At 38.9% G+C, this 24590-nt stretch overlaps 2 protein-coding genes across 13 annotated transcripts in view; both read left to right on the top strand.

Annotated features, from left to right (window-relative positions):
• Nucleotides 1-125: 125 nt before the first annotated feature.
• On the top strand, nucleotides 126-4366 carry LOC102059845 (calreticulin). The gene is given in 5 exon segments (XM_055707130.1): nucleotides 126-363; nucleotides 1567-1660; nucleotides 2487-2696; nucleotides 2814-2867; nucleotides 2869-4366. Coding segments are annotated over 5 exon segments (636 nt in total). The 5' UTR covers nucleotides 126-163; the 3' UTR covers nucleotides 2947-4366.
• Nucleotides 4367-5894: 1528 nt separating this feature from the next.
• EPS15L1 (epidermal growth factor receptor pathway substrate 15 like 1) overlaps nucleotides 5895-24590 on the top strand; it is a 45984-nt gene continuing 27288 nt past the window's right edge. For 2 of the 12 annotated variants that reach the window (XM_055707119.1, XM_055707123.1), the window contains exons 1-18: nucleotides 5921-6028; nucleotides 8822-8899; nucleotides 11016-11061; nucleotides 11290-11375; nucleotides 11734-11781; nucleotides 12493-12588; nucleotides 13209-13271; nucleotides 14209-14334; nucleotides 15899-15958; nucleotides 16293-16529; nucleotides 17146-17303; nucleotides 17773-17929; nucleotides 18672-18734; nucleotides 20288-20373; nucleotides 20766-20838; nucleotides 21382-21543; nucleotides 22291-22488; nucleotides 22758-22922. In XM_055707119.1, coding sequence (XP_055563094.1) covers nucleotides 5999-6028; nucleotides 8822-8899; nucleotides 11016-11061; nucleotides 11290-11375; nucleotides 11734-11781; nucleotides 12493-12588; nucleotides 13209-13271; nucleotides 14209-14334; nucleotides 15899-15958; nucleotides 16293-16529; nucleotides 17146-17303; nucleotides 17773-17929; nucleotides 18672-18734; nucleotides 20288-20373; nucleotides 20766-20838; nucleotides 21382-21543; nucleotides 22291-22488; nucleotides 22758-22922 — 1932 coding nt within the window. In that variant the 5' untranslated portion in view covers nucleotides 5921-5998. Of the gene's footprint in view, nucleotides 6029-8821; nucleotides 8900-11015; nucleotides 11062-11289; nucleotides 11376-11733; nucleotides 11782-12492; nucleotides 12589-13208; nucleotides 13272-14189; nucleotides 14335-15898; nucleotides 15959-16292; nucleotides 16530-17145; nucleotides 17304-17772; nucleotides 17930-18671; nucleotides 18735-20287; nucleotides 20374-20765; nucleotides 20839-21381; nucleotides 21544-22290; nucleotides 22489-22757; nucleotides 22923-24590 lie in introns of those variants that run through there. The other 10 variants (XM_055707122.1, XM_055707125.1, XM_055707118.1 and 7 more) reach the window with 9 other exon arrangements.

The following is a 24590-nucleotide window of genomic DNA, read 5'->3' as shown; positions in this document are numbered from 1 at the left end:
CGCGCGGGCACGTGGCAGCGCGCTCCTCCGTCGGGGGGCGCTGAGCCAATCTGGGCCCACTTCACAAGTTGTTAGGAGAGCGTAGCCAATCAGAGCCCGTCATGGAAAGAGCGGGGCCTCGAAGGCGGCGGAGGCGTGAGGCCGCTGCCGTGTGAGGGCGGCCATGGCAGTGGCTGGGCAGAGGGGGCGCGGTGGGGGAGCCCCGGCCGGCGTCGCGCTGAAGGTGGCCCTGCGCCTCGGGGTCGCACTGCGCTCCGTCCGTGCCGCGGTGTATTTCCAGGAGCAGTTTCTGGACGGAGGTTGGGCCGGCGTAGGGGTTAGTGGTGGCCGGTGGGGCAGCCACTGGTTGCGGCGCTGTGTGAGGTGAGTACTTGTACCGTGGTTATTGACCCCACTCTTGTGTTGCTGCCGGTGTTGGCCATGCGGGACAGCCAGCTGGCAGAAGAGGGGGGTGAATTCCGAGTACAAGCCAGACCTTGGGAAGTTTAAATCAGTTTAGTTTTATGGAGATGCAGTGTGGGATAAAGGTACATGGGTTTCATTCAGCATAGGCTCTGGGAACCACCTCTAAAGCTGGGGATTTCCCTTTACAGATGTGCCATGCGTGGCAATAAAAGTTTTTTTTCTTTGCAAATGGAGAAAAATATAAGTTTGACTATTACACTAATATCTCTACGGGTCCACAAACAAGCGAAAATGCTAAATTTTATGCTGTGTCCCATGATTTAAACCATTTAGTAACAAAGGGAAGGCTCTGGTCATTCAGTACACTGCGAAACATGAGCAGCAGATAGACAGTGGTGGGGGATATGTTAAGAGTTTTTCCCTCAGATTTGGACCAGAAGAATCTAAGTGGAGATTCACATTATTACATTATGTTTGGTGAGTTTGTAGTTATTTCTTCATTACTAAAATGATGGCAGTGCTGTTGTGCAAGTCTTCAAAGATGGTTGTGGAAATGGTAGAAGAATAGTAAAGGAAGGCTGTCTTAAAAAAAATAAGGGTGTTGTGATTGTAAGGAGTTTAGTTCTTCCATGCTTGAGAGATCTCTAAATATGTATTTACAAAATACATATTTATGCAAACATTCTGAGCTGATTTGAAGCACATAACTGAAAATGGTTAGAGTGGGCGTAGAGTAAAAGTAGTTGTTCAGCAGGATCTTTTTAAGATCTTTAACTAAACATACTGCAGACCATTATCAGCCCTTATATATTTGTATGTAGTTTCCAGTGTCTTGGTGTGCACATCAAAGTAAAATTTGTCATTATGTATCTAATATATAGTTATTCATCTTGTGCCATAGATAACTTTTTTTGGTTTGCCTGGATTTTTGTGTTCTGGGGTTAGTTCTGTAACAACTAAATCTCAAACTACACAAAATCAAATTCTAAAGTAAATTTAAGGACTTTGAGTAAAAGCTGCATCATCCATTAAAAATGGACTGGAATACATCAAAATATGTGGGATGGGACCGATGTCTAGCAGCATTGGAAGGAAAAGGTAAGCAATCTGTATTTTTCTGCAAAGAAGTTAAGGATACAAAGCATATAATCTCTTTGTAAGGCCAAATATTTGTGGATCTGAGACAAAGAAGGTCCATGTTATTTTAAATTACAAGAATAAACACCATCCAATCAAGAAACCAATCAGATGCAAGGTAAGTACACATTTTCAGAGATACATAAACTTTAAAATAAGTTACAGGGATATTGGGAAGAAAAAAAAACCCCAACCTAAACCAAAAAAAACCAAACAACTATTCCAAATATGTAACACCTTTGAGAAGTTCTACTTTTCACTGTATTTTAAAAATCACTTTAATTTTGGGTTATTCAGATGTTTCCTGGTTCATGGTATGTTGGCATGCATTCATATGATTATTTATGTTGGCATACATATGATTGCATTCATAATACATGACACTGATACAGGAGGGAACAGGGTTCTGAGGGTGCTACATGTCACTAAGAAATGTATGTCATTGTGTTTCTTAATTTTAACTTTCATTCCACATTTCCCAGTGAGAGATATATATATCACACATATATATTTTGATAGAAATGTAAGATCCTGGGTATATGCTTAACATTTTTACTGTTAACTTATGTAGTAACCCATTTTATGTGCCTTTGCTGTAGCTATTTGGGATCTAAATAACTTGTATTTTATATTAACTAAAATAATTAATTTATCTGCTACTGGTTTCAATCTTGAGATGCTTCCTTTTGCCAGTCAGATAGGGAATGTTTTTTCTTGCAGCACTTTGGTTTTGTTCAGAGACCCAGACGGCAGGACTGGAAAATAGATGTAAAAAATGTCATTAATTTTACTTTTCCCCCTCTAGGAGAGTTTGGAAATTATTTTTGCTTACTGCTGCTCATGAAAAATCTATCAGAAATTAGTATTATAATTCTGATGTCAGGCAGTTCCTAAGAGGTATATTTAAGGTTCTAAAAATTTTACTTTCTTTCCTTAAAAACCAGGCTGACAGATATACACATCTTTATACTTTGATTATAAGGCCAGATCAGACTTACGACGTAAAAATTGATAACAAAATGGTTGCATCTGGCAACTTAGAAGATGATTTTGATTTTTTGCCACCAAGAAAAGTTAATGATCTAACAGTGAGGAAACCCACTGACTGGGATGATCGAATGCAAATTGATGATCCAAAGGACATCAAACCTGAGGTAATTTGCTGTCCTTATTCTGCATTACTGGATTATTGCATTTCTGCTGCATATGCGTTTGACACAGTTGAACTGTGAGCTAGGTTTATAGCTTAAACTTCCTGTGTCTTTTTAAAGGATTGGGATGAAGCTGAATTCATCACAGACACTAGTGCTGAGAAACCCGAAGACCCAAGATGCTGCTGCGAATGGAGAATGGCATTATGCTGTGGTCAAGAATCCTCTGTACAGAGTACAAATAATTTTGTAATCCTAGCTATGGATAACACTTTAAGCAACTTTTCTTTGCCTGTGTTCAGAACTCGTGGTTTATCCTAGGGGCAATGGAAACCAAGGCAGATTAATAACCCAAATTAGAGAGGAGTTTGGCCTCATCCACAGATTGACAACCCAGATTAGATACTGAAGTCTGGAGAGTACAGTTATGAAAATATTAGCATCATTGGACTAGATATCTGGCAGGTAAGATGTCTTTACTGGAAAAGAAATAACTTGTCTCTTACTGAGTATATAGCAACCTGTTTACCCTTTGCATATAAACATTATCTGTTGTTTTGGGATCTTGGGGTCCTATGACTTTTAACTTGCTCTTTGTAAATATATGTATAAAATAGAAAGAGCTGTAAGACATGCTGATCTTCTGTTGTAGTTACTGTTTGGATGGTAGTCATCTACAGGTAAGTGAGGGGCCTAAACTATTTTGTGTAACTACTGTAAAGTATGGCTTACTCCACCTGACTTGGAAGCACATAACTGAGGCTTCAAGCAGCTCAGTTACTCCTGATTTACACAAAGATTAATGAGGAAAAACTGCCCTCTGGGGCACCCCTGAGATTTTCCTTTGTCTTAGGTTTGTTGACTAGCCAGTGATGAGACTTAGAGCAGTGAGGTACCTAAAGTTAAAACAAGTTCTTTAGATTCTTGAAAACAGTTGTCCAAAAAGAAAGAATTCTTCATCAAATTCTGGGGTTCTTGACATGATTAATTTATATTGAATATATGATACAAACAAACTATTAAAAAGAAAAGAAAGGTAAAAACTCTTTAGAAAACAAAGTGGCATCCTGGTGGGTTTTTTTCCCCTATTCCTTCAAAGGTGAGAGCTGGCACAATTTTTGACAACTTCTTGGTAATAGATGATAAGGCTTATGCAGAAGACTTTGGATATGAAACATGGGGAGAAACGAAGGTAACATGACATTCTTGGGTCTGTTTTGGTTCTTTATTACCACATTTTAAAAATCCCCTGTTTAATCTGATCAGGAACTTATCATGAAACATGAAATCTTAATATCAGGGTCCTGAAAGGGAAATTAACATAATGCAGATTGAGGAAGAGCAGGAGCAAGAAAGGGTTATAGAAGAAAAATACTTGGAGCAGCAGTTTAAGAAAAAGCTAGAGAGAAAAAAAGAATCTGGAAAGGATAGAGCAGTGAGGAAACACTATTGAGAAGGAGTTTTAATGGTTATTTGAAAGAAGTTAACTTTTTTTTTTTCCACTTAAATTGCTTGGTGCTCTTTTCACGTAAGGATTTTGATATTTTGTTAATAGCTTGTTGAAATCTGCACCAATGGAGCTGTACTAAAACTGGATTTTGTAAAAAAATTCAATATTACAATTTGTAACCTGCTTCAGTTATGTTGAATAAAAATACCATGATATAATTAAATGCTCTGTAGAAGAGGTTAATTTTTTTAATTAAGTCTTTTTAATTTTAAGTCTTAACACTGCTAAAATCTATTAAAAACACCTGTAATAAAGCACTAGGTTTTGGAACCATGTTACACTTTTTCATGGTTTCATATTAAATGTAAAATTCATGCTTATCTTTGTTAAGGAAATATCAGAATAAGCTTTTTATGGTATTTCATTAAAGGGTTCAGCATGTCAATGTGTGAAGTGTGTTTCATAACATACTTCAAACTAAGGAGGAGATAAGCTTTGCTAAGCTTCTGTAGTAATTGTGCACCTGTCAAGAGTTTCACAGATTACTGCAGCTGCAGAGCTGCTGCCTGGGCTGCTCTCAGCTGTTCTGCCATTGCTTACCTGCTGACAGAACATTCTAGCTGTCTCTGGGTGGGACCCCAGTGATAGTAGCCTGGCCATCCCCAAATCTGTCCTTAGAAGTGTAAATGTATTCAGACAATGTTTTCCCCCCCCCCCCCCCCTCCTTCAGTAGCCTGAAATGAATACGGTCAGTGCCTGGAAGCTGTCTTAAATATTACATTTTTATTTTTTTTCTAATGGGTGAAGGAATTTGAAACAATGAATGATGTGCCTGTTTTTCTGTCTGACCTGTCTTAAACTCAGTCTTGTCATTTGTTCAGTTGCTTCTTTTGTCGCTTCTTGGGTCCTTCCGCTCTTCTGGATTTCCTTCCCCTGTGCTCCAAGAACTAAGGCTACAAATCCAGCAAAAACTGAAGCTAGGCACGCAGAGCAATGGTTCTGCATTTACCTCCAGGCTGCCCTGCTGCTAGCTGAGGGGAGTTTTGTGTGGGAAGGAGATAGGATCTGTGGAATCCCATTTCTAGCCTATGGAGCAACTGAGGTCAAATTCTTTAGCTCGTGCTGTCCCGTCAAACAATTCAGTGATGCTGTGGGATGAAGCACTTTGTATTTTAATAGCTTTCAGTCACCCTTCACCTTTTTTCCTAAACAAATTTCTGTTGATTTAGCTTTTTATGGCCAGTGATCTAGCCACGTTCAGGCCACCGTTCGACATTTATACCTTGCAGTTGGGGATTCGTTAACTTTGTTGTATTTCATTGCAGAGCTTAGTTTGGTGAAGCTTGTTGTGATGAGGTTTCTTGTCGTGAAGTAAAATAACTGGGTTTGTTTGGATGACCTGTACCCAGCTTTGTCCCGGTTAAAAGGTCGATCGGTGGTGCCTCGATTGAGTTACCTGGAAGAACATTCCCCAGGGCAGCTGCAGTCAGCCATAGCCCTACTTTGTCCCCGCCGTAGGTGGGTCCCCGCCAGCCTCGCCCGAGGCGGCGGGAGGAGAGCCGTGCCCGGCAGCAGAGAGGCTGCGGGACGCAGGGGCTGAGCTACGGCAGGATTGGGCTGCTCGGCAGCCCCAGCTGGCGGCGCCGAGGAACAGCTGCCGGGGACGGATAAGCCGCCACCGTTTCGCTCCTGGATCAACCGCCTCCCCTCAGCTGCCTGGGTGGCCGCCCCGCAGGCCCCGGCGCCGCCCTTCCAGGCCAGGCCCGGCGGTGCCAGGCGCGGCCGGGTCGGTTCCCGCCGCCGCTCGCCCCGCCTTCCCCCCGCCCCGGCCGCTGCTCGAATCAGTGGGAGGAAGATGGCGGCGCTCATCCCTCTTAGCCAGCAGGTAACAACCGGCGGTTGGACCCTGCCGAGGCGGGGGGCGGCTGAGGGGGGCGGCGCGGCCCACTGGGCCCCAGCAGCGGAGCGGCGAAGGGGGCGCGGGCCCTCCCTGCTGCGGGGCCCCCGCTCCCGCCGGCGGGTGCAGCCGGGGCCGGGTCGGCGCTGGGGCATAGGCCCTGCCTCGGCCCGCGGCGGGGAGCAGCTGCTCCGGGGAGGCTCAGCCCTCCCGGAGCAGGCGCTGGCTGCCGGGGGGGAGGGGGTCATGAAAAGCTCGGGCGCCCTCCCCGCGTGGAGGCCGCGGGGCTGCCCCCCGGGGTAAGGCTGCAGCCGGGCGGGCAGGTCGGGTCGGAGGCCTGGGGCTGGGACCCGGTCTCTGCTGGGGACGCTGGCTCTGCTCACGGTTCCCCACCACCACCACCCACCCCCCTTTTCCGCGGTGTGATACCCGCCTGTTGCTGTTTGGGTGTCATGACTGTGCTTAATATTCGGGAGGTGCAGGGGCAGCGTGGCCCTGGGCGTGGGTGACTACGGCGAAGGGCTTGGAGTCTGGGGCTGAAAAGGGGCTTTTCCCTCTCTTCAGTAGGAGGGTGAGGCTTCTGGGGGCGTGGGAGACCCTCAGCCTAGGGCTGCTCCCACACAGGAGGGCGGCACCCCCCCCCCCCCCCCGCCCCGAGGGCCTGTGTTTCGAGCCCTGGTTTACCCTTTGGGAATCCTTCAGTAGATTTTTGTTGTTATCATCGCTACAAGTTTCTGGATTAATTTCTCACCCAGATAACTTAAGCAGCGAGGTTGCTCTTTATTCTTTTCCGTGCTCTTGTGAAGATAGCCAGTTTACTTATTTCTTTTAAAACAAAAAAGCGACACCACTCCCATATACCTTGAAATTAAAACTGTTTTCTGTACTGTGGCTAGGCCAGTCAGGAGTTCAGCACAACTGCTGTTGGTAGTCCGCATTATTTAAATACATCAATTTCCTTTTAATAACAGGCTTTTATTCGTGGTAACTCTGAAAATTTACCCTTCCATTCAACTTATGTGATTCTTGGGTAATACTGTCATTTGCTGTGCGTCTTATTAAGAGCGTGCACTGCTTTTTAGCTTCTGAATAGCAGCAGGAGTCCTGATTAACATCTGTTTAATTAAATTAACATGTTCAGAAACATCTGAAGACGTCCCCGCACATACAAACTATTATTAGAAATTTTCAAGTAATGTAGTGCAAAATACATACGTTAAATAAACTCTGGCCTTTTTCGAGTTTTCTTGTTGTGGAACTTCAGTAGTATGTTGGTAAAAAATGTATGAAGTATTTATACTGAAAATCCTTCTGTGGCGTTATTTAAATTCTAGTTGACATTTGGAAGTCTGGCATCAGGGGTATTTTGTATAGCATACTGTGAGGGGAAAAGGGTCACATTCTGTGAAGATCTCAGTTTAAGATAGAAAAAGAAGTTTTAAAACTGGAATGCTTCCATTGAATTAGTTGGAAAATAATAACATCAAAATAACTATCAAGAGTAATCTAGCTGTAATCAGGGCGTTAAACAGAATTTCCCTGGAAATTAGTAAACTTCCTCTTTTAATAGTCTTGATTTCATGATTACTGTAGAGATACATGCTAGTTACAATAAAATGCCAGAAATGGTATTAAAAGGAATAGGAGAGGTTACACGTAATGTTGAAGCATGTTCACTCAGATATAAGAATATTAATCTGAACGTGTTGGGAGCGATTAACAATATGGCTAATTCAGGCACATGAAAATGTTTAATCATGTTTGTTCTCAGAAATGAATTCTATTATGGTTCTATTGTTCTATGAAGTTACATTTTTATGATGTTTTTGTAAAAGAATTTAGACAAAAGAGAATAGTGTGCAAGCTATTCAATGTTTCAGGTGTCTTTGTTTCAACTGGCTGTGCATAAAAGCAGTCAAAAAGCAAGCATGTAAAATCAGTTCTAGGAGTTAACAACTGAAACTGGATTTATCTTTGATAACTTTATTTTCTTGGCTATTTGATCACCACCTCAGTGGTCTTTCTACTGTGCCACACGCGTTTGACCTACAGCTTCTGAACATTATGGAGAGTTATGTTAGAGATACTGGGGCAGCACAGATCGTTTCGTAGCTTAGACTTCTGAAGCAACAGGATACTCAGCAAGTAGAATAAGGGCAAAGGTAATCTTTCTGGGACAGCAGCAACCTTCTTTTGGCTCTAATCTTTGTGGAACACCTTGGGTTTTCCCCTTTCACAGTACCTATGTTCATCCATCTTACAATGTGGCGAGAGTGGCTGAAAGAAAATTGTGAAACAGGAGGACACCAAGGAAGATAATTTATCTGATCCAGAGTTCTTTGTGGCCCTGAGGTGATCTCAGGAGAGAGGATTGCAAGGACATGGCTTTATTAATTGTTCTGGTGGCAGCAGTTTATGCCTGCCTTTTTCCTAGACCTACATTAAGGGACATGGAGATGTCTCCGTGTGTGTGTACTGTGTACCACAAATGCAGTGTACCAGATCTGCTGTGAAAGTGCAAGTTTGAGACTTGGAACTTCACAGTTGTACAGGAACTCAACTTAGAGGTCAAACAACAAGGCACCAGGGTTCTGAAGCATCTGTTTGGCAGACGGTGTAAAGCGTTGGCCATAGATGATGTTTTGGGGAATATAGAGTAGTTAAACTGTAAGTCAAACTGAATTGCTATATTATAGGTTATGTATCCTTTGACCGCTCATCAACTGCAAACTCTTCAAAATGTTTGTCTCTGATTGCTACCATTGACACTGTCTTGTGTAGGTTCTTCATCAGCAGGTATCATCAAATGACAGAATCCTCATGAATGATGGCGATGTAGTCACGTGTGGTGACAGGGAGGTAGGCTATTTTTATCACTTGAGCCCATTTTGTCTGGTCTGCTTCATCACAGAGATGCAGTCATTTAGGTAAATTGGTCAGAGAGGCTTAATCTTTGTAAAATTCTGCAAGTATAGAGAATCGAGTGATGAAGTGTTTTCCAGCAGCACTTGGATGAATATATTGCTGTGGAAGAAACTTCACAGCATTTAAGCACATCACCCTGGATTCCTGCCACCTCTTTCAGGTAAGTTAGCTGTATGTCGTGTCTGACAGTGTCAAATGAGGATGACAAGAATGTCACTGATGGGATGAGATCACTCAGTACTGCTGCTGGAGTGGTTTGCTCTGTGTCTGAACACTCTAGGATACTCACCAAATCAGTTAGCGAAGCTTGTAGTTGTCTTTAGCTAGCTTCTCTGAGCTTTCTGATAAATGAGATACGTAGTTTGCCAGTGGTTGACTAAAACATACTAGATCTTATTCAGAGCTGGATAGACTATTTCCTACTTCCACGTTTCCTCTGAGTGATGTGTTTCCTGCTTTGGACAGGAACACAGTGCTTATCCATGCCAATCATTTACAAGCCAGCAAAAAGATGAGTCTGATTTATGAGTTACGGTTGCAGCTTTCTTCTTCTGAAGTCCTGTCCAGCTTCTGGAAGAGTGAGAGCTTCTAGAGGGTACTGATGTTGGAGAATGCAGCGGCTTATTTTGTTGACAGATACAAGTGAAGTAGACGTAAGATGCTTAGGAAACTCTTCTGAAATTTTTCTTTTCTGGCCAGGTAGAACTATTGATCTTCAAAGAGTCGTTGTTTGCTTTCATTTGGTTAATCAGATTTAGTTATTTTGGATAGCTCCTTAACTTAAGATTTGGCGTGTTTATTGTAAACTTACAGGAGGATTCTCTTTGTGTAAAATTTTCATGCACCTCATTTTCTTTCACCACATTTCTGTCTCCCTTCCCCTCAGTGTATGCAGGGCACCCAGAAATCCATGTGGATGAATGACAAGGAAGAAGGCAGTGTTTGGGAGGTGACATACCAGTGATCAGAGTTAGTGCAAAGCAATAATTTATTGGGTGTCTGACTTGGGTCATTTAGGTGGAGGATTGTTTTCCCAAGCAGGCTTTGAGATGTTTCCACATCTCAGCGTCTCACTCATTAAACTGTGTTTATTGGGTTGTCTTGTTGCTTATTTTTTAAGGCCTTTGACTGCTCTAATGGGGGACTTGTTTGAGACCGGATTGTAGCTGTTTTGCTGTTGGCATTGAGGCTGGGGAATGGTGTGGGGATGTAACCTGTGTGTGGCTAGAACTTGTGTGGCAGTTGTAGGAGACAGGTGAGAAGATGGATGTTGAGGCTCCTGCCTCTTCTGGCATTTCAGTTCCCATTTGCTTGAAATGTCAGCAAGAGGGAAGAGGAATCTGCTTGTTTAGTGTACCAAAAAGGCAGGGCCTACCTTTGTGTCTGCTGCTTTGGTTTAATACAGGGATAACACCAGGCTGATATCCTCAAGCAACATTGTCAAGGATTTGTGACACTTGTTAGTTAACGGTGTGTTCTATTTTTTTTTTTCTTTTGTTAATCTGTTTTAGTTTAAGATCCTAGTCCTGAAAACACAAATACGGGCGTATTTTGATACCAGGGCGCTGTGTGTGTGGAATATTTTCTGCTGAAAATATTCCATAAGTGCATTTATGGAATAAATATGGGACTGAGGAGGTAGTCAAGTCAGCATTACATTGAAAACTCTGCCTTTGTTACAGAAGTTCTCAAACTGATCTGAAATAATTTGGAAAGTAGTTCAAAGCTGTTCTACAAAACCTTATTACCATATAGTGTTGTTATTAAAAGTGCGAGTATAAGTATGAATGCTGGTGAGTAAGGAGTTTTAAGAGGTGACAGTAGTCTGTTGGCTGCAAGATTGGGGGGATCATTGTTATCCACACTTAGATTTCAGGTATCCAGTTTGGAACACAGCAGATTAACATACCATTTTATATTTTTGGTCGAAGTAATACACAAAGTACCATACACTGTTTTGTTTGGGTTTTTTTTCTGTATGTCCCTAAAGGTGGGCTAATTGTGATTGCAGTTCATTCTTTGTTTTCCTAACATCTCCCATGTTTTTCAGTTTTCTACGGGGAATCCATTATATGAAACTTACTACAAACAGGTAGGTTCTTCAGACATTTTTTAAAAACAAAGTGCAATTTCAACTTCCTCAAGATTTCCTTCTCATTCCTTTCCCCACTGCAATGCTAAACTTCTGTAATTCTCTCTGCTGAGTGGTAATGCATGCTTGACCTGGACCTTTTTGACCTAGAGACAGGAGACATTTAATTTCTTGACTCTGCTTTCATGACAGACATGTTTCAACTGAATGTGAATTTTTATCTTTCAGGTAGATCCAACATATACGGGGAGAGTCGGGGCAAGTGAAGCTGCGCTGTTTCTTAAAAAATCTGGTCTCTCTGATAGTATCCTTGGAAAAGTAAGTTGAAGGAATTGGGTAATGCAGTAATTATTGGTACACTCGCTTACATGCAGCTGACATTGAGCAGAAGGGGGTTGCAAAAAGGAGTTTGGTGGAATGCAGATCAGATCCACTGAACGTTAGGTTAACCGCAGATCAGTAATAGCTCCAAGGTATTGTTCTGAGTTTCACAGGAATCTAAAAGGAGACTTTGTCTCATGTAACACTTTTGTTGTTAACTGGAGAATTAAAGAACTTTGTATGTCATAACTTGACAACTGCAACAAACAGTTCAGGAAGGCATACAATATGGACTGTTGAACTGAGTTAAGTTTGATTTTAAAATGACAATTACTTTTATTTTGTATCTCCACAGATATGGGATTTGGCTGACCCAGAGGGTAAGGGATACTTGGATAAACAGGTAAATGAAATGTGCCTGTAGACCTCTTATGTTACCTTCCACAGATTGGCCTTGTTTTAAGAAAACAGTGGTATCAGTAGTATCGGTAGTAGCTATCCTTCAAGCTTTTTTTTTTAAGTTTTCATTTACAAGAGGAGGTTTTTTTTCTTAGCACTGCTGCTATCCAAGTATATTACTTGGTGAGGCTGCTGGAGAAGTTCAGATCTAATTTTCTGTCTCGCTTGTTTTGTAAATAATCTCTGTGATGTACAGATACATAGTCAATGTCTTGCACAGTTACAAGCTGTGATTTTCTAAGATTTATTTCAGAAGCCTTTGTTGCATGGAAAAAATATAACTAGCGTTACTAAAAATAGCTTGGAATATCAAATATCAAGTTACTTGTATATACGGAGGAAATTTTTTTTTAACATTAATTTTTAAGAAAAATAGCTAAAATCTAATTAATTACGGGAGAGCCCTTAAAAGAGTTTTGAAGTTTTCTGCTCATGTTATTGTAGAGTTTTTCCTTGAAATCATAGTTTTCAAGAATCATCTTGAAAAGCAGTGGGGTAGTTGTCACTATGCAGTTAACTGAATGGGGCTATACATCTGTATTTTCTGTCCTTTACTGTGTTGCACGTATACAGTGTTAGTAAAAATCATTAATGGGTTATTGGAGACTGATTTCGACTGGTTGCTTTTTTTAATAGAAAACACTATTGTTTCTAGGGTTTCTATGTTGCATTGCGCCTTGTAGCATGTGCACAGAATGGCCATGATGTTAACCTGAGCAGTCTAAACTTGACTGTGCCACCTCCTAAATTTGTAAGTAATATAGAACTATATGTGTGTGTTATATGAGAACTAAGGCTTCAGTTGGAATGCTGGAATAGTTTTCTGTTCCATAAATGTAATGGTTCTGAGACTTCAGGCTGCTGTCAGACTATTACTTAAGACAACTGTGGTCATGGCAGCCATAGTCCTGTCTTCCTGAGCAATATGTACAAGCTCCTTCCTGGACTGCAAAACTGGTTCAAGTTTAACTACAGTCAGCTTGTTCAGGAAGCTGATGTGGCTCAACTCTGGATTTATGAAAAAAGAAAAATAACAAAAGATTATTTTGGGGCTAGGTCAACAGGAGTGTGTAGTAAAAGGCATGACTGCAGCTTTGCCTGCAGTAGCTGCTCTGCAACCTCCTTTGCTTGTTTTAGTTCTGTGTTTGGGTACCTAATGCCCCTAATGCCTTTACCAAAGTGCTATAATAGTATAAATCAGTATGGCTTCTTGTTTTATTTGGGTACACGTGCAGCCTTTTTTTCTTTTTTTCAGTGTAGTTAGGCTTCATGTCTATAACCATCTCTTAAATTGATTAGTAAGGATTAGAGACAGAAGACTGTGTATTTTTATATAAATACGTATAAATTAAAAATTTCTTTTATTCTTAGCATGACACTAGCAGTCCTTTGCTGATCGCACCACCTTCAACAGAGACTCACTGGGCTGTTAGGGTAAGTGTAAAAGACAACACATTCCATCCATTCTTTAGAAGTAAATGTCTTCCTTGTCTGTAATTTTCCCAGTGAGAGAATTTTGTATCAAACATATTTCCCACTTCGGAAGTCCTCCCTTTCTGATGACAGATTTGTGCACAATAGAGAATATTGAGCTGTAGTTTGAAAAAAGTATTAAACAAGCCTTTGACAACCCCTGGTGTGATGTTTTTAAGACACAATGAATTTTAATCTTCTGCCTGGATTCCTTCCAGAATCCTAGTAGTAGGCACTTTCATGTTTGTATAAAGGAACCCCACTGAGAACAGCAAAGCATTTCACCAAATCCATTCTGAAGTATTAATTTAAAGCTTGAGTTCATATGTTCTAATTGGTATTCAGTGATAACACACAATATATAGCACTGGAAAAAAACAATTTTCGATACATTTGTGGCGATATTTGTATTGAGTTGATTTTTGAACGCAAACATTTTCCAAAGGGTAGACGTTTAATAAAATAATTTCTAATGCTGATGTTTTGGGGGGGTGTTTTTTGTACTTTTTTTTAAAGTGCATGTTTTACTTCAAAGTGGGAAGCAAATTATTTGGAAATAATAGTTTTTGATTCTACAGAGTTTGTCAAAGTTTGTTTAAAACCTGGTCAGCAGTGTTTTAATCAGGATGCATTGTCTTGTTAGAACACTACAGAGACACATCTTGTATGCTGCATGTTAAAATCACTTAGCTATCATAACCTTAGCTTTGAAATTAAACTCCTAAATACAGCTCTGTGGGGTTTACAGTTAAATAACAGCATGGTTGGCGCTTGCAAGAAAGCTTGGAAATTTACAATGAATATATTACTGACCAGTCTTTATTTCTTGCAAGATCTCATTTTCAACACTCACACAGGCACACTTTTTTACTTATTCAGGCTATTTCTTACCAACTAGGTGGAAGAAAAAGCAAAGTTTGATGGTATTTTTGAAAGCCTTTTGCCAGTAAATGGTTTACTTTCAGGAGACAAAGTAAAACCAGTACTGATGAATTCAAAGCTACCTCTTGATATCCTAGGAAGGGTAAGTATGTTGTTTAGTTTTAGCCATTCTCTATTTAGCTTCTTGTAGTTGCAGTGTTAAATAGTTAAATGTTAGTTAACAACATAGATCAGTTTTTGGCTGAGGTTTTAGATTGAGTGCATGCTGTAAAGCAGGAACATTAAGTGCACTCTGAAATCTTCCACTTAGAGGTAAGAATAATAGTAGTAATTTGGGCCCTAGAGTAGATTGGCTTCATTATCTCTGTATTCATTTTAAGAGCTGAAAATTTTGATTTTGATTGTTTAAAAACAAGAAAAAGCTCTCCTAAACCACAATAGCTTTTATAACATTATATTCCGCTGTTTTGTCATTTTTCCAAATGCAAGTTATTAGACATACCATTAAATCTATGCACTGTTTGTGCAAGAGAACACTTTAAAACATCCTAATTTATAGTAGCTGTCAAATTGTCATGTATTTCTTTTCATGTATATTTACAAATACTTCGGAGATCTGAGCTTAATGCATCCATTGCATATTTGCAAGGGAAGCAAACCTTAAATTATTTTTCTGCTTCCATTTAAAATAACATATTCTTTAATGTTTTGCATATTGCTGGGACTGAGAATGAATACATTCTAGATAAGAGATGTATCTGCGTTACATACTTTCATCTCTTTAGAAAGAGCTGCCTCTTTCTCTATGTTATCTAAAAAATTTAAGTATGACTTGTTTTAATTCTGTGCTTGAATATTGTGAAGTACTCTGTCTTGAAAGGCTTTTTATTTTGTCTTGTTATTGTCATGACAGAAACTTGAGAAGCTTTTTCCTGTTTCAGAAAGGTTTGCAGACAGGATAGGGTACTGAGGAAAAGGCAAAGGGCTCATCAGCTAGCTTAAATTTGTACAGGGGTCCAGTGATAAAGCTGGGAGTAGAGTTCAGATGATTGAGCTTCCATCTTAGCTTTCCATTTGCTCTACTCTACAATCTCCAAGTCCTATTGATGATTAAATGGTGCTAGCTGATGGCTGAATATTAGAGTACACAAAGTCTTTTATCCTTCTAAATCTCCTGCAAGTTTTGTTGACTGCACCTGACCTAATAATGAACTGAAATTGATAGATGCCTAAATTCTGTCCTATGGAAAATTTGGGGGGGTGGATGTATTTTTTTGACTAAAAATTAAAACTAGAAATCTAAGAATGGAATGCAAATTAGAAATTTACTGACTTTTCTAAAACATTTTAACTTTCTTCTAAGACAAACTTGGACAATCGGGTAGCCCATACCCTCCACACAATTCTGAAGGCCACCTTGGGATGTTTTTAGTCAGGTTGATGACTCCATAACTGCAAAATAGAAAGATGAAAAAAACTGCCTGTGTTGCGTCCAGAGTATGTTAGAGCCAGTGTTGATTCACATTGCCAGAAAACTCTAATCCAGTCTGTTTCATCAGAGAATGTTTAGCTAGGTCTAATGTAACTAATACAATCTTCTCAAAAAGGAGTCTTTAGAGGGCATGCTTAATATGATGGTGATTAACATGAAAAGCACAAAATTTAACTTGTTCTCCAAATCATTATGTTTGTCATAATTGCTGTAGGTCTGGGATCTCAGTGATATTGATAAAGATGGTCACCTGGACAGGGATGAATTTGCTGTGGTAGGTTGCTTTAAATTCTCAGTTCACAGTGTGTCTGCTAGAGCAAATCACTCTATTTTTTCTGAAGAGCTTTGCAGCTTTCTCTGCTACAGTCGCCTGTTCTAATCTAAATTATTCACATGGTTCTATTAAATGATCTCTCTCAAATCCATCTACTGACTCTTGGCTGTCATCAAGATTAAACTTTTTGGAATTACTTTCATAATTATCTGCTCTGCTTTACATCTCTAATCTTACTGTCTTTGTTTTACTAATATGTGAATGACTGACACTGGAAAATCGTGTTGCTTTTTCTTCTAATTATTAATGGTATCTGACCTTTTTGCCTTTGCAGGCAATGCATTTGGTGTATAGAGCTCTTGAGAAGGAGCCAGTTCCTTCACTATTACCCCCTTCTCTCATACCACCTTCTAAAAGAAAGAAGACACCTGTCTTTCCTGGTGCAGTTCCTGTTCTCCCTGCAAGTCCTCCACCAAAAGACAGCCTCCGTTCTACCCCATCTCATGGTAGTGTCAACAGTCTGAACAGCACAGGGAGTTTGTCTCCTAAACACAGCATCAAACAAGCACAGGTACAAATCTTTTTTTTCTCTGCTCCCACCCCCACACCCCCCTGCTTTTTTGTTTTGTATCAGTAAACTGCAGGAAAAAATAAAACTGCTTTTTGATTTCTGCTTCATGTGAGCACTTTCTGAAAATGTGTGTGTTGTTGGATGATTTGGGTGGAGGGAATGAAGTCAGAATGGTAAGACTTGAAAGAACAGAAGAAGAGTGAATTTTAGTCAGAGTGACCATGAGGTAGCAAATCTTACGGGGAATCTTCACTTTTCATAGAAAGTGAAACCATAGAAATGTTTTATTCGTGTATCTGCTTTAATACCAAAGAAATAATTAATCTACCTTCTAAAGCTTCTGTATTACTAGCATGAGGACTTAGTATGGCCACTTGGGTCCATATTTCCAAAGAATGAATTCTTTTCAACTAGTGAATAGCTGTTTATCAGTATTTATAATTCAGATAAAAAGTATTAAGCTAAAACATTCATGGGAAAAGGGGAGATACCTCGTTAACAAACAGATTTGATTGTGCAAGATGTTCAGTGCATGCATCTGAATAATGTCATATATACTCAGTGTATTGATAAAAACTGTTTATCTTCCTTTGAAAAACAAAATTTTGTTTTACAGCCATCTGTGAATTGGGTAGTGCCAATGTCTGAAAAAGTGCGATACGATGAAATTTTCTTAAAAACAGACACAGACATGGATGGTTTTGTGAGTGGCCAAGAAGTTAAGGACATTTTTATGCATTCAGGTCTGTCTCAGAATCTCCTAGCACATATATGGTAAGAATTCCCTAGCAGCTGTATTTTTGTAACTTGCTGATCTGGGAAGTCAGATTATCCAGCCAGAACTGTGATCCTAGCATTAAAAACAAACAAAAAAAAAAAAACCCGCAAACCCAACCTCTTTTACTTGTCCTATTTGCTGCACTGCAATGTGTAGGCTGTATGGAAAAAGAAGGGAAAAATAAATACTTGCTTTGCTTTTCTGGGAAAGGGATATAGGTCAGTCTGAATTGCAGTTGTTTTTTTAAGTTTTAGTGCTCTAAATATTTTCTCAGAGTAGCGATCTTCTATTCAGTTAAATATGTCTAATAAAATACTGCTCTGTTTATGGAACTCTTTCACTAGAATAAGCAAGCTCTGATGAGTCTGAATCAAAAGAAAATTGCATGCATGTGTGTATTTCAGGCCTCTTGGTCCAGGAGAAATAAGCTTTCCTTGTTTATAAGTGTGATCTATTTTTTACCAGGGCTTTGGCAGACACAAGACAGATGGGAAAGCTAAGCAAAGATCAGTTTGCACTAGCAATGTATCTCATACAACAGAAGGTCAGTAAAGGGATTGATCCTCCACAAACATTGTCCCCCGATATGATCCCTCCCACAGAGAGGAACACTCCTATACAGGTAAGTCATTGATTATTTGTAGATAATACTGAGCTTTGAAAGGAATGGGCTTTGAGTATTAATTGTGTACTTTTTTTTTTTTTTTTTTTGGTAAATTGGTAAAGAATTGCCAGTTATTTTTTTCTTATCTCCTCTTACAAAATTCTTTAACATTTGGAAATATAAATAATTTTTTAACAACACAGGACAGTAAGTAAAGGAAAACGCATAGAATATTCCATAAATAAAGGAATAACAACACTGTGAAAAGTCTAGCATGAAAAACACTCCTTTGTTACAGAGAAGGTTGGTAGTTTTTTTTAACTACAGGGAGTTGTTAAAAGCTGGTTTAGTAGCCTGTCCCTGACTCTGATCAGTACCGAATTCCTCCCAAGAAAATGTAAAATTTTTTTGATGGCTGGATGAAGAATGATGACTTCCTAGGTTCTGGGAATTGGTGGTTGATTCATCCCACGTAGCATGACAGTCCATAGTCCTGTATCCATCACTGTTAATATCATTTTACTGGAGCAGTTAATTTTTACTGAACCCTGCTTTGTTCCTTTTCTCAGTAGTGTGTTAGTGGATTTCTGAAAATTATACTTCTGTCATGTTAACATATTAATCTTTTCTATAAATGATATAGTATTTTCCCTTATATTTTTTATTTCCCTAACCAGAAGGCTTTTGAGCATTAAATATATTTTAGTTGTTGCTGTTGCTCTGGTCCTTTTAAGGTTTTTCCTATATACTTTTTCTATAGACTTTGTCAGGTTACTTGACCTCTGTAGGAACTGAGATCTCAGCACTAACAGAAATGCGTCGTGTGAGTAATTGTAACATCCAAAAGAATGCAAATTCATTTATGTAGCTACTTGTAACTTTTTAAAAGTTTTTATTTCTACACCTTCTCCTGTTCATTTGCTCTTGTTTTCTGTGACATTTGTTCTTGGCATGATGATAATGTCACAGTAGTGTGAAGTTACCAGTGTTGGCTCTTGACCCGGTGATACTGCTTCCTTCAACAATTTGAGATACATTGGTCTGTCAAGAAGTTTTGACAGGCAACTCAGCGTTGGCATATTAAATTTACTCATGTACCAGTTCCCTGAAGCTGTGGGCAATAAATTTACATTGGTGCAAGAGCTTTAAGCTTCCCATTACTTTCAGTTCATTGTATCTTTTTTTTCATATACTGTGTTTTTAGCTGAGTATAACATGAAATAAACTGTATGCTACTGTGGACATAAAAGTAGTTTTCTGTTGCTGCGGAACAAAGATGTGTATTATCCTAACCAATGCAGCAGCTCACTTTAACATTTCATAATCATAGTGGGTAACACCTTATTACAACCCTGTACAGCATACAGTACAGATCTCTCAGAAAATCTCTATCTGATCTGAAAAGATAGAAGTGATATTAGAAGCTTTTGATTTGCTAGATTGAAGAATTAGTCTGGATTGTTGTTTATGATTACTTAATGGCATATTAACAAAAGAAATGCTCACCCAGAAGTGAGGACTTAATTAACTTATTTAAACTGTATATTCACCTATTGTTTCCTAAAAGAGAGTCACATTTTACTGTGCTATCTGTTTGTGGTTTGTTGGTTGGGTTCTTGGGGGTTTTTTTTGTATTGGATAAAGCCAAACTTTCTGTGGTTATCACAGCAATCTCAAAGTGAGCAAAGCAAGCAAACTGTACTTTATTCTTTTTTAAATGCTATTTAAAAATGATAGGTCTCCTGATTTGTCATACTAGCTGTGAGTTCAGTGTTGCAGTTTTTGCTCATTTGCAGTGATTTTTTTTTTTTTTCAGAGAACTAGTAATCCGTTTTATAATACTGACAAATTTTGTACCAAAGGCTGAGATCCTTTCTTAAAAACTTCTAATGACAATTTTCTTGTCTAAAAGCAAGGGCTATCCTCTGCATCTTCCCTGATCTACACCTGAATGGCTTAGAAATGACCTGCAGGAAATTGGATATAATTGCAGAAATTGGCATTAATTTGTGGCAGGGCTCAAGAAGACTGAAATCACAGTCTGATTTCATTAAATTCCCTGAAACTTTGCTACTGACTACAGAAGAGGTGTTCTTTTAGGTTTTGAGTTTTAATTCCACCATTGCCTGCAGTTTATTTTTTGACATTGTGCATGTCCTTTAACCGCTGTGTATTTTAACTACCCCATCTCTTCAATGGCATAGAGAAAATTTTCCTGTGTCACTGGCAGAATTGTGTGGCATGCTCAGAGGTTGCTGCATGATATGTTGATGTCTCCCTTAGAATTTTGCAAATACATATAACGAGGATTGTGTCCACCTTTGTTACATCTTCTGTTACAATTTGCATGTTAATAGACAGTTTCATTCTTAACAGGATAGTTCAAGTTCCGTTGGATCAGGAGAATTCACAGGTGTGAAGGAACTGGATGATATTAGTCAAGAAATTGCACAGCTGCAGAGGTAATAGTTGTGGACAATTAAAAAAAATCTTGGAGTAGGAGAACCAATTAAGTATATAGTACTTAATGTCCCTTACTTTTTGTTTTCTTGTAGTCAGTTTATCATTACTTGTCACTGAAGTTGGTGGCAAACATCCCAATGATACCCTACAGTTAGCCAGTTACATAAAGCCAGCCTGGATTCTACCGGATGACTTCAGAATATTATGGAACAGATAGTATTTTTTGTGGAGTAATTGATTTGTGTACACGTTACTGCTTTGAAGAATATGTTAGGATATGGGTTAGCATTTTTGGCTGCATGGTGTTTCCAGAATAATATTTAATTGATTTTTGCATGTGTGTTGTATAGTTTTAACTAATCGTGAATACATGTGCTTTTTTATCTTGCAGGGAAAAATATTCACTAGAGCAGGACATTAGGGAAAAGGAAGAATCAATCAGACAGAAAACCAACGAAGTCCAGGTAAAAACTCTTTTTATCATTATTAGTTCTCATTTTAATCTAAAGTAATATACAAGGAATTAAGCATTCTTTCTTCTATCTTTCCTAATGTCGCTTCTTTCCTCATCTTGCTTCTTTCCTCCTTTCATGGGATTTTCCTCTAACTTACAGAAGGATCTTTATTTTTCTGTTCTCCATCAGAAATATTTTCTTCTGATGCTGGTTAATACAAACAGAAGATGGTATGTGAACAGTTTAAATGTCTTTTTTGTTAGTTCTTGGCTAACACTGTAATTTAAGAGAACATTGTTCAAAGAGTATTAGTTTTGATAATTAGGATAGCTCAATTACATGTGCTCTGTGTCCCAGTCTCTCCATCTCCTGGGCACTGATTTGTTTCCTGATGTCTCATGCAAGTTCCTGCATAAACAAGATGTATGCATGCAGGGAGTAGCCTGTATGACTTCAAAAATCTTTTGGATATTGCTAGGCTGTTCATCTGTGGTAATCATTCCTGTAAGACCACAGCTAAATGTAAGTTACAAACTGTGGAATTTTCCTCAGGAGCTGCAAAATGATTTAGACAGGGAGACGAGTAACTTGCAAGAGCTAGAGGCTCAGAAACAAGATGCACAAGACCGCCTGGATGAAATGGACCAGCAGAAAGCCAAACTGAAAGATATGCTGAATGATGTAAGGCAGAAATGTCAGGAAGAAACACAGGTGGTGAGTGTATGTTAATTCTGGATGTGCTCAAGAGTATTGTGTCTTTTGTTGAAGGAAATGCTCTTTATTTAATGAATAAGCTTGCTTTGTTTATTCATTTTTACCATAAATAGCAATTTCCACACAAATACAGAGGTCAAGAAAGGATTTTTCTAACCTGAATAGCTTTCATAATGGTCTTATATGGGGGGTTGAACCAGGTGATTTCCAGGAGTCCTTTTCTACATAGTGCATATTCTGATCACTGTGAACCTCATAGCTATTCTGAATTAAGTGGGTTTTCAGGGAGATACAGTTGCCAATGTAGCTAGCACGTTGCCTTAATGTAGAAACTCGATGTGTAAGGTCATGTAGGAAAGTGTATAAGGTAAGTCACATGTAACTGTGTAGTTTTAACTCTGATAAGAGTTAAAAATAAACTTTATAATACTTGATGAATGTTTGAATGGAAAAGGAGCCAAGTTATGAAAACTACTTTTACCTTTAAAATCATTACCTCTATAATTAGTATTTCTGTGATTTAAAATACTAGTATTACTTGGGTTTATTGAATGTCCGATGTGCTTTCATCAAGGATTTTGTGTACCATCGTATGAAGAAGTGTGCAGTTCTTCATATTAAGTTCTTGTTATCTTACTTCACAGTTGATAGGTTGCTTTACAACTTTATATTATTTATTATAAATTCATAATTACTGAGTTGCATTTATTTCAAATTTCACTCTGTTTTTTTTAACTTTTGTTTCAGATTTCATCACTAAAAATGCAGATTCAATCTCAGGAATCAGATTTAAAATTACAGGAAGATGACCTTAATAGAGCAAAAGCAGAGCTGAATCGTCTCCAGCAAGAAGAGACTCAGCTAGAGCAGAGTATCCAGGCTGGAAAAGTGCAACTTGAAACAATAATCAAATCTTTAAAATCAACACAGGAAGAAATAAACCAGGTATTCGCTGTAGTTCATACAACTTCTTTTTTTGCTTCTTGAAAGGCTGAGTTGAACATCACCTAAAAAGGTTATTTTTCAGAAGGGGGGGCAGGGAAACGGTTCATCTAATTGTTTGACTGGTGCTTAGTAGGTTAATTCCCAGTTTGTCAGGTAAAGTTCAGCTCGGGGCAGGGGAATGCAGCTGCCTACCAACCATGTTTAACAGCAATGCAGGAATGACAGTGTTACTGAATGTGTAACTTACTAAAGCATTTTTCTGTGTTTAGGCAAGAAGTAAACTTTCTCAACTTCAAGAGAGTCATCAAGAAGTCAATAAGAATATAGAAGAATATAATGAGGCTCTCAATGGGATTCATGGTGGTAGTCTGACAAATTTAGCAGACATAAGTGAAGGCCTTGGGCAGATGGAAAGAAGTAATTATGGAGCTACGGTAAAAAAAAATAACTGTTTTTTAGTGTATTTTACAGTCATTAGGTTTGTGACTTACACCTAATCTGAAATAATTACTATGTTTGTTTAGTTGGCTTTTGGTACGTTAGCAAATATTGTGGTCCCTGCGAAGGAGCAATCTCCAGTGCAAGGCAGGGCAAAAATGTTAATGCCAGTGGAAAGCCTAATTTTTAAGCTTTGGGTTAGACCTTGGCTAGGATTTTGTGCCTGTGTAAACTGTAACAGTATGGGCATGTAAGCAAACTGTAATTATAGAAAGGAAGAGGTAATGTTCTCTCCTGATTTGTAACCTGTCACACCTTTAGTCTTAGCAGGTAGGACTTATTTCCTATTCAGGTGTTCTGCTTTTTTCTTGCATGTTCTCCAGTTTACCAAGGTGACGCCTTCTCTTGCTGTGAACTTCTCTTTAATCATGTATTTTTTCTTATTTCCAAAAGAAGCTGTACAAATGTCTCCTTTGCAGTGAGCTATGTTTATTACTCATTTCAGTAAAAAACATATTCCCTTCCCAAAATACATATAGTTCTCTTCTGCTTAAGCAATTCTAGCATCATTTATCTCATTTATTATATTTTCTTTTAATCAGTATTTTTGCCAATTCATAAGATCTGTCAGGTTCTTAAAGACTTTTCCAGTCAATTTCTTTTGAGTATCAGTTGTTGATTTGGATATTTAACAATACGCTAAATCACAAGATTTTTATTATTTATTTTTTTAGTCTGATTCTTTGCTTAAATATACAAGTTGCATACTTGCTTGAATCTACTTGCACATATACTTGGTGCTTCCTCACTAGGGAAATGTATTTTCCAGGTCCTCGTAAGCACAGTATTTGCTATGGATTTAGTATGAAGTTAAATATATGTCATGTATAGTGTATTAATAAATATTAATCAGGCATAATACCTTTATGCCCTGCTGTACACTTTCTCTGTAAAAACAAAATGCTCAGAAGAAAAGTGTAGATTAAAACCAACAATACATTGAGATATGTGGTCTTAAAACACTTTAGTTTCTGTGCTTGCATGGCTTGCATAAACTTTGTTTAATTTCCAGTGGAAACTTCCAGATGCTTCTCTTGCAAAACCTAAGAATGACTTACTGGAAGAAAACTCCAGTATATGTTCATAGTAAATTTTTTAAACCATTGTGGCCCTTTCCTGTTTCTTAATTCTTCCTTCCTCTTTTTCCTCTCCCCACCTTCCTCCCTGCTGTTCTGGGAAGTATTAAGACTTCTTCATTTGCATCTTGTAAAAGGGCAAAAGAAATACGGTACCTTTCTAGTGTTGGAGTTGTTATTAGATACTTGCTATGTTAGAATTGAATGGCTTTGATTGTCAGTGGAGCCCTGTTGTACAGGTGCTGTATGCACATATGGCTGCTGTGGCAAGGACTGGTTTCATCGATAGGGACCCAAAACAGACGAAGGACAGGGAGGGGTATCATAGCTTGACAAAGCTGTAGGTTGGCCTCTGCTGACAATCCTCTCTATCGTCAAAATGTGGGGGTGACATTCTACCTGCTGCGTAGTGCTTTGTAATGTGAAATCAGTACTTGGAGCTTCAAGCTCAAGAATGAGTTAACAAGAAGCAATCTTGAGTATGACTGCTGAGTACTGATTTTTTGTATTTGTAGTCCACAAATGATT

Source organism: Falco cherrug, chromosome 4 (genome assembly GCF_023634085.1).
Source record: "Falco cherrug isolate bFalChe1 chromosome 4, bFalChe1.pri, whole genome shotgun sequence".
In the NCBI taxonomy this organism is placed as follows: Eukaryota; Metazoa; Chordata; class Aves; order Falconiformes; family Falconidae; genus Falco; species Falco cherrug.
This window is presented reverse-complemented; position numbering and strand designations above follow the sequence as displayed.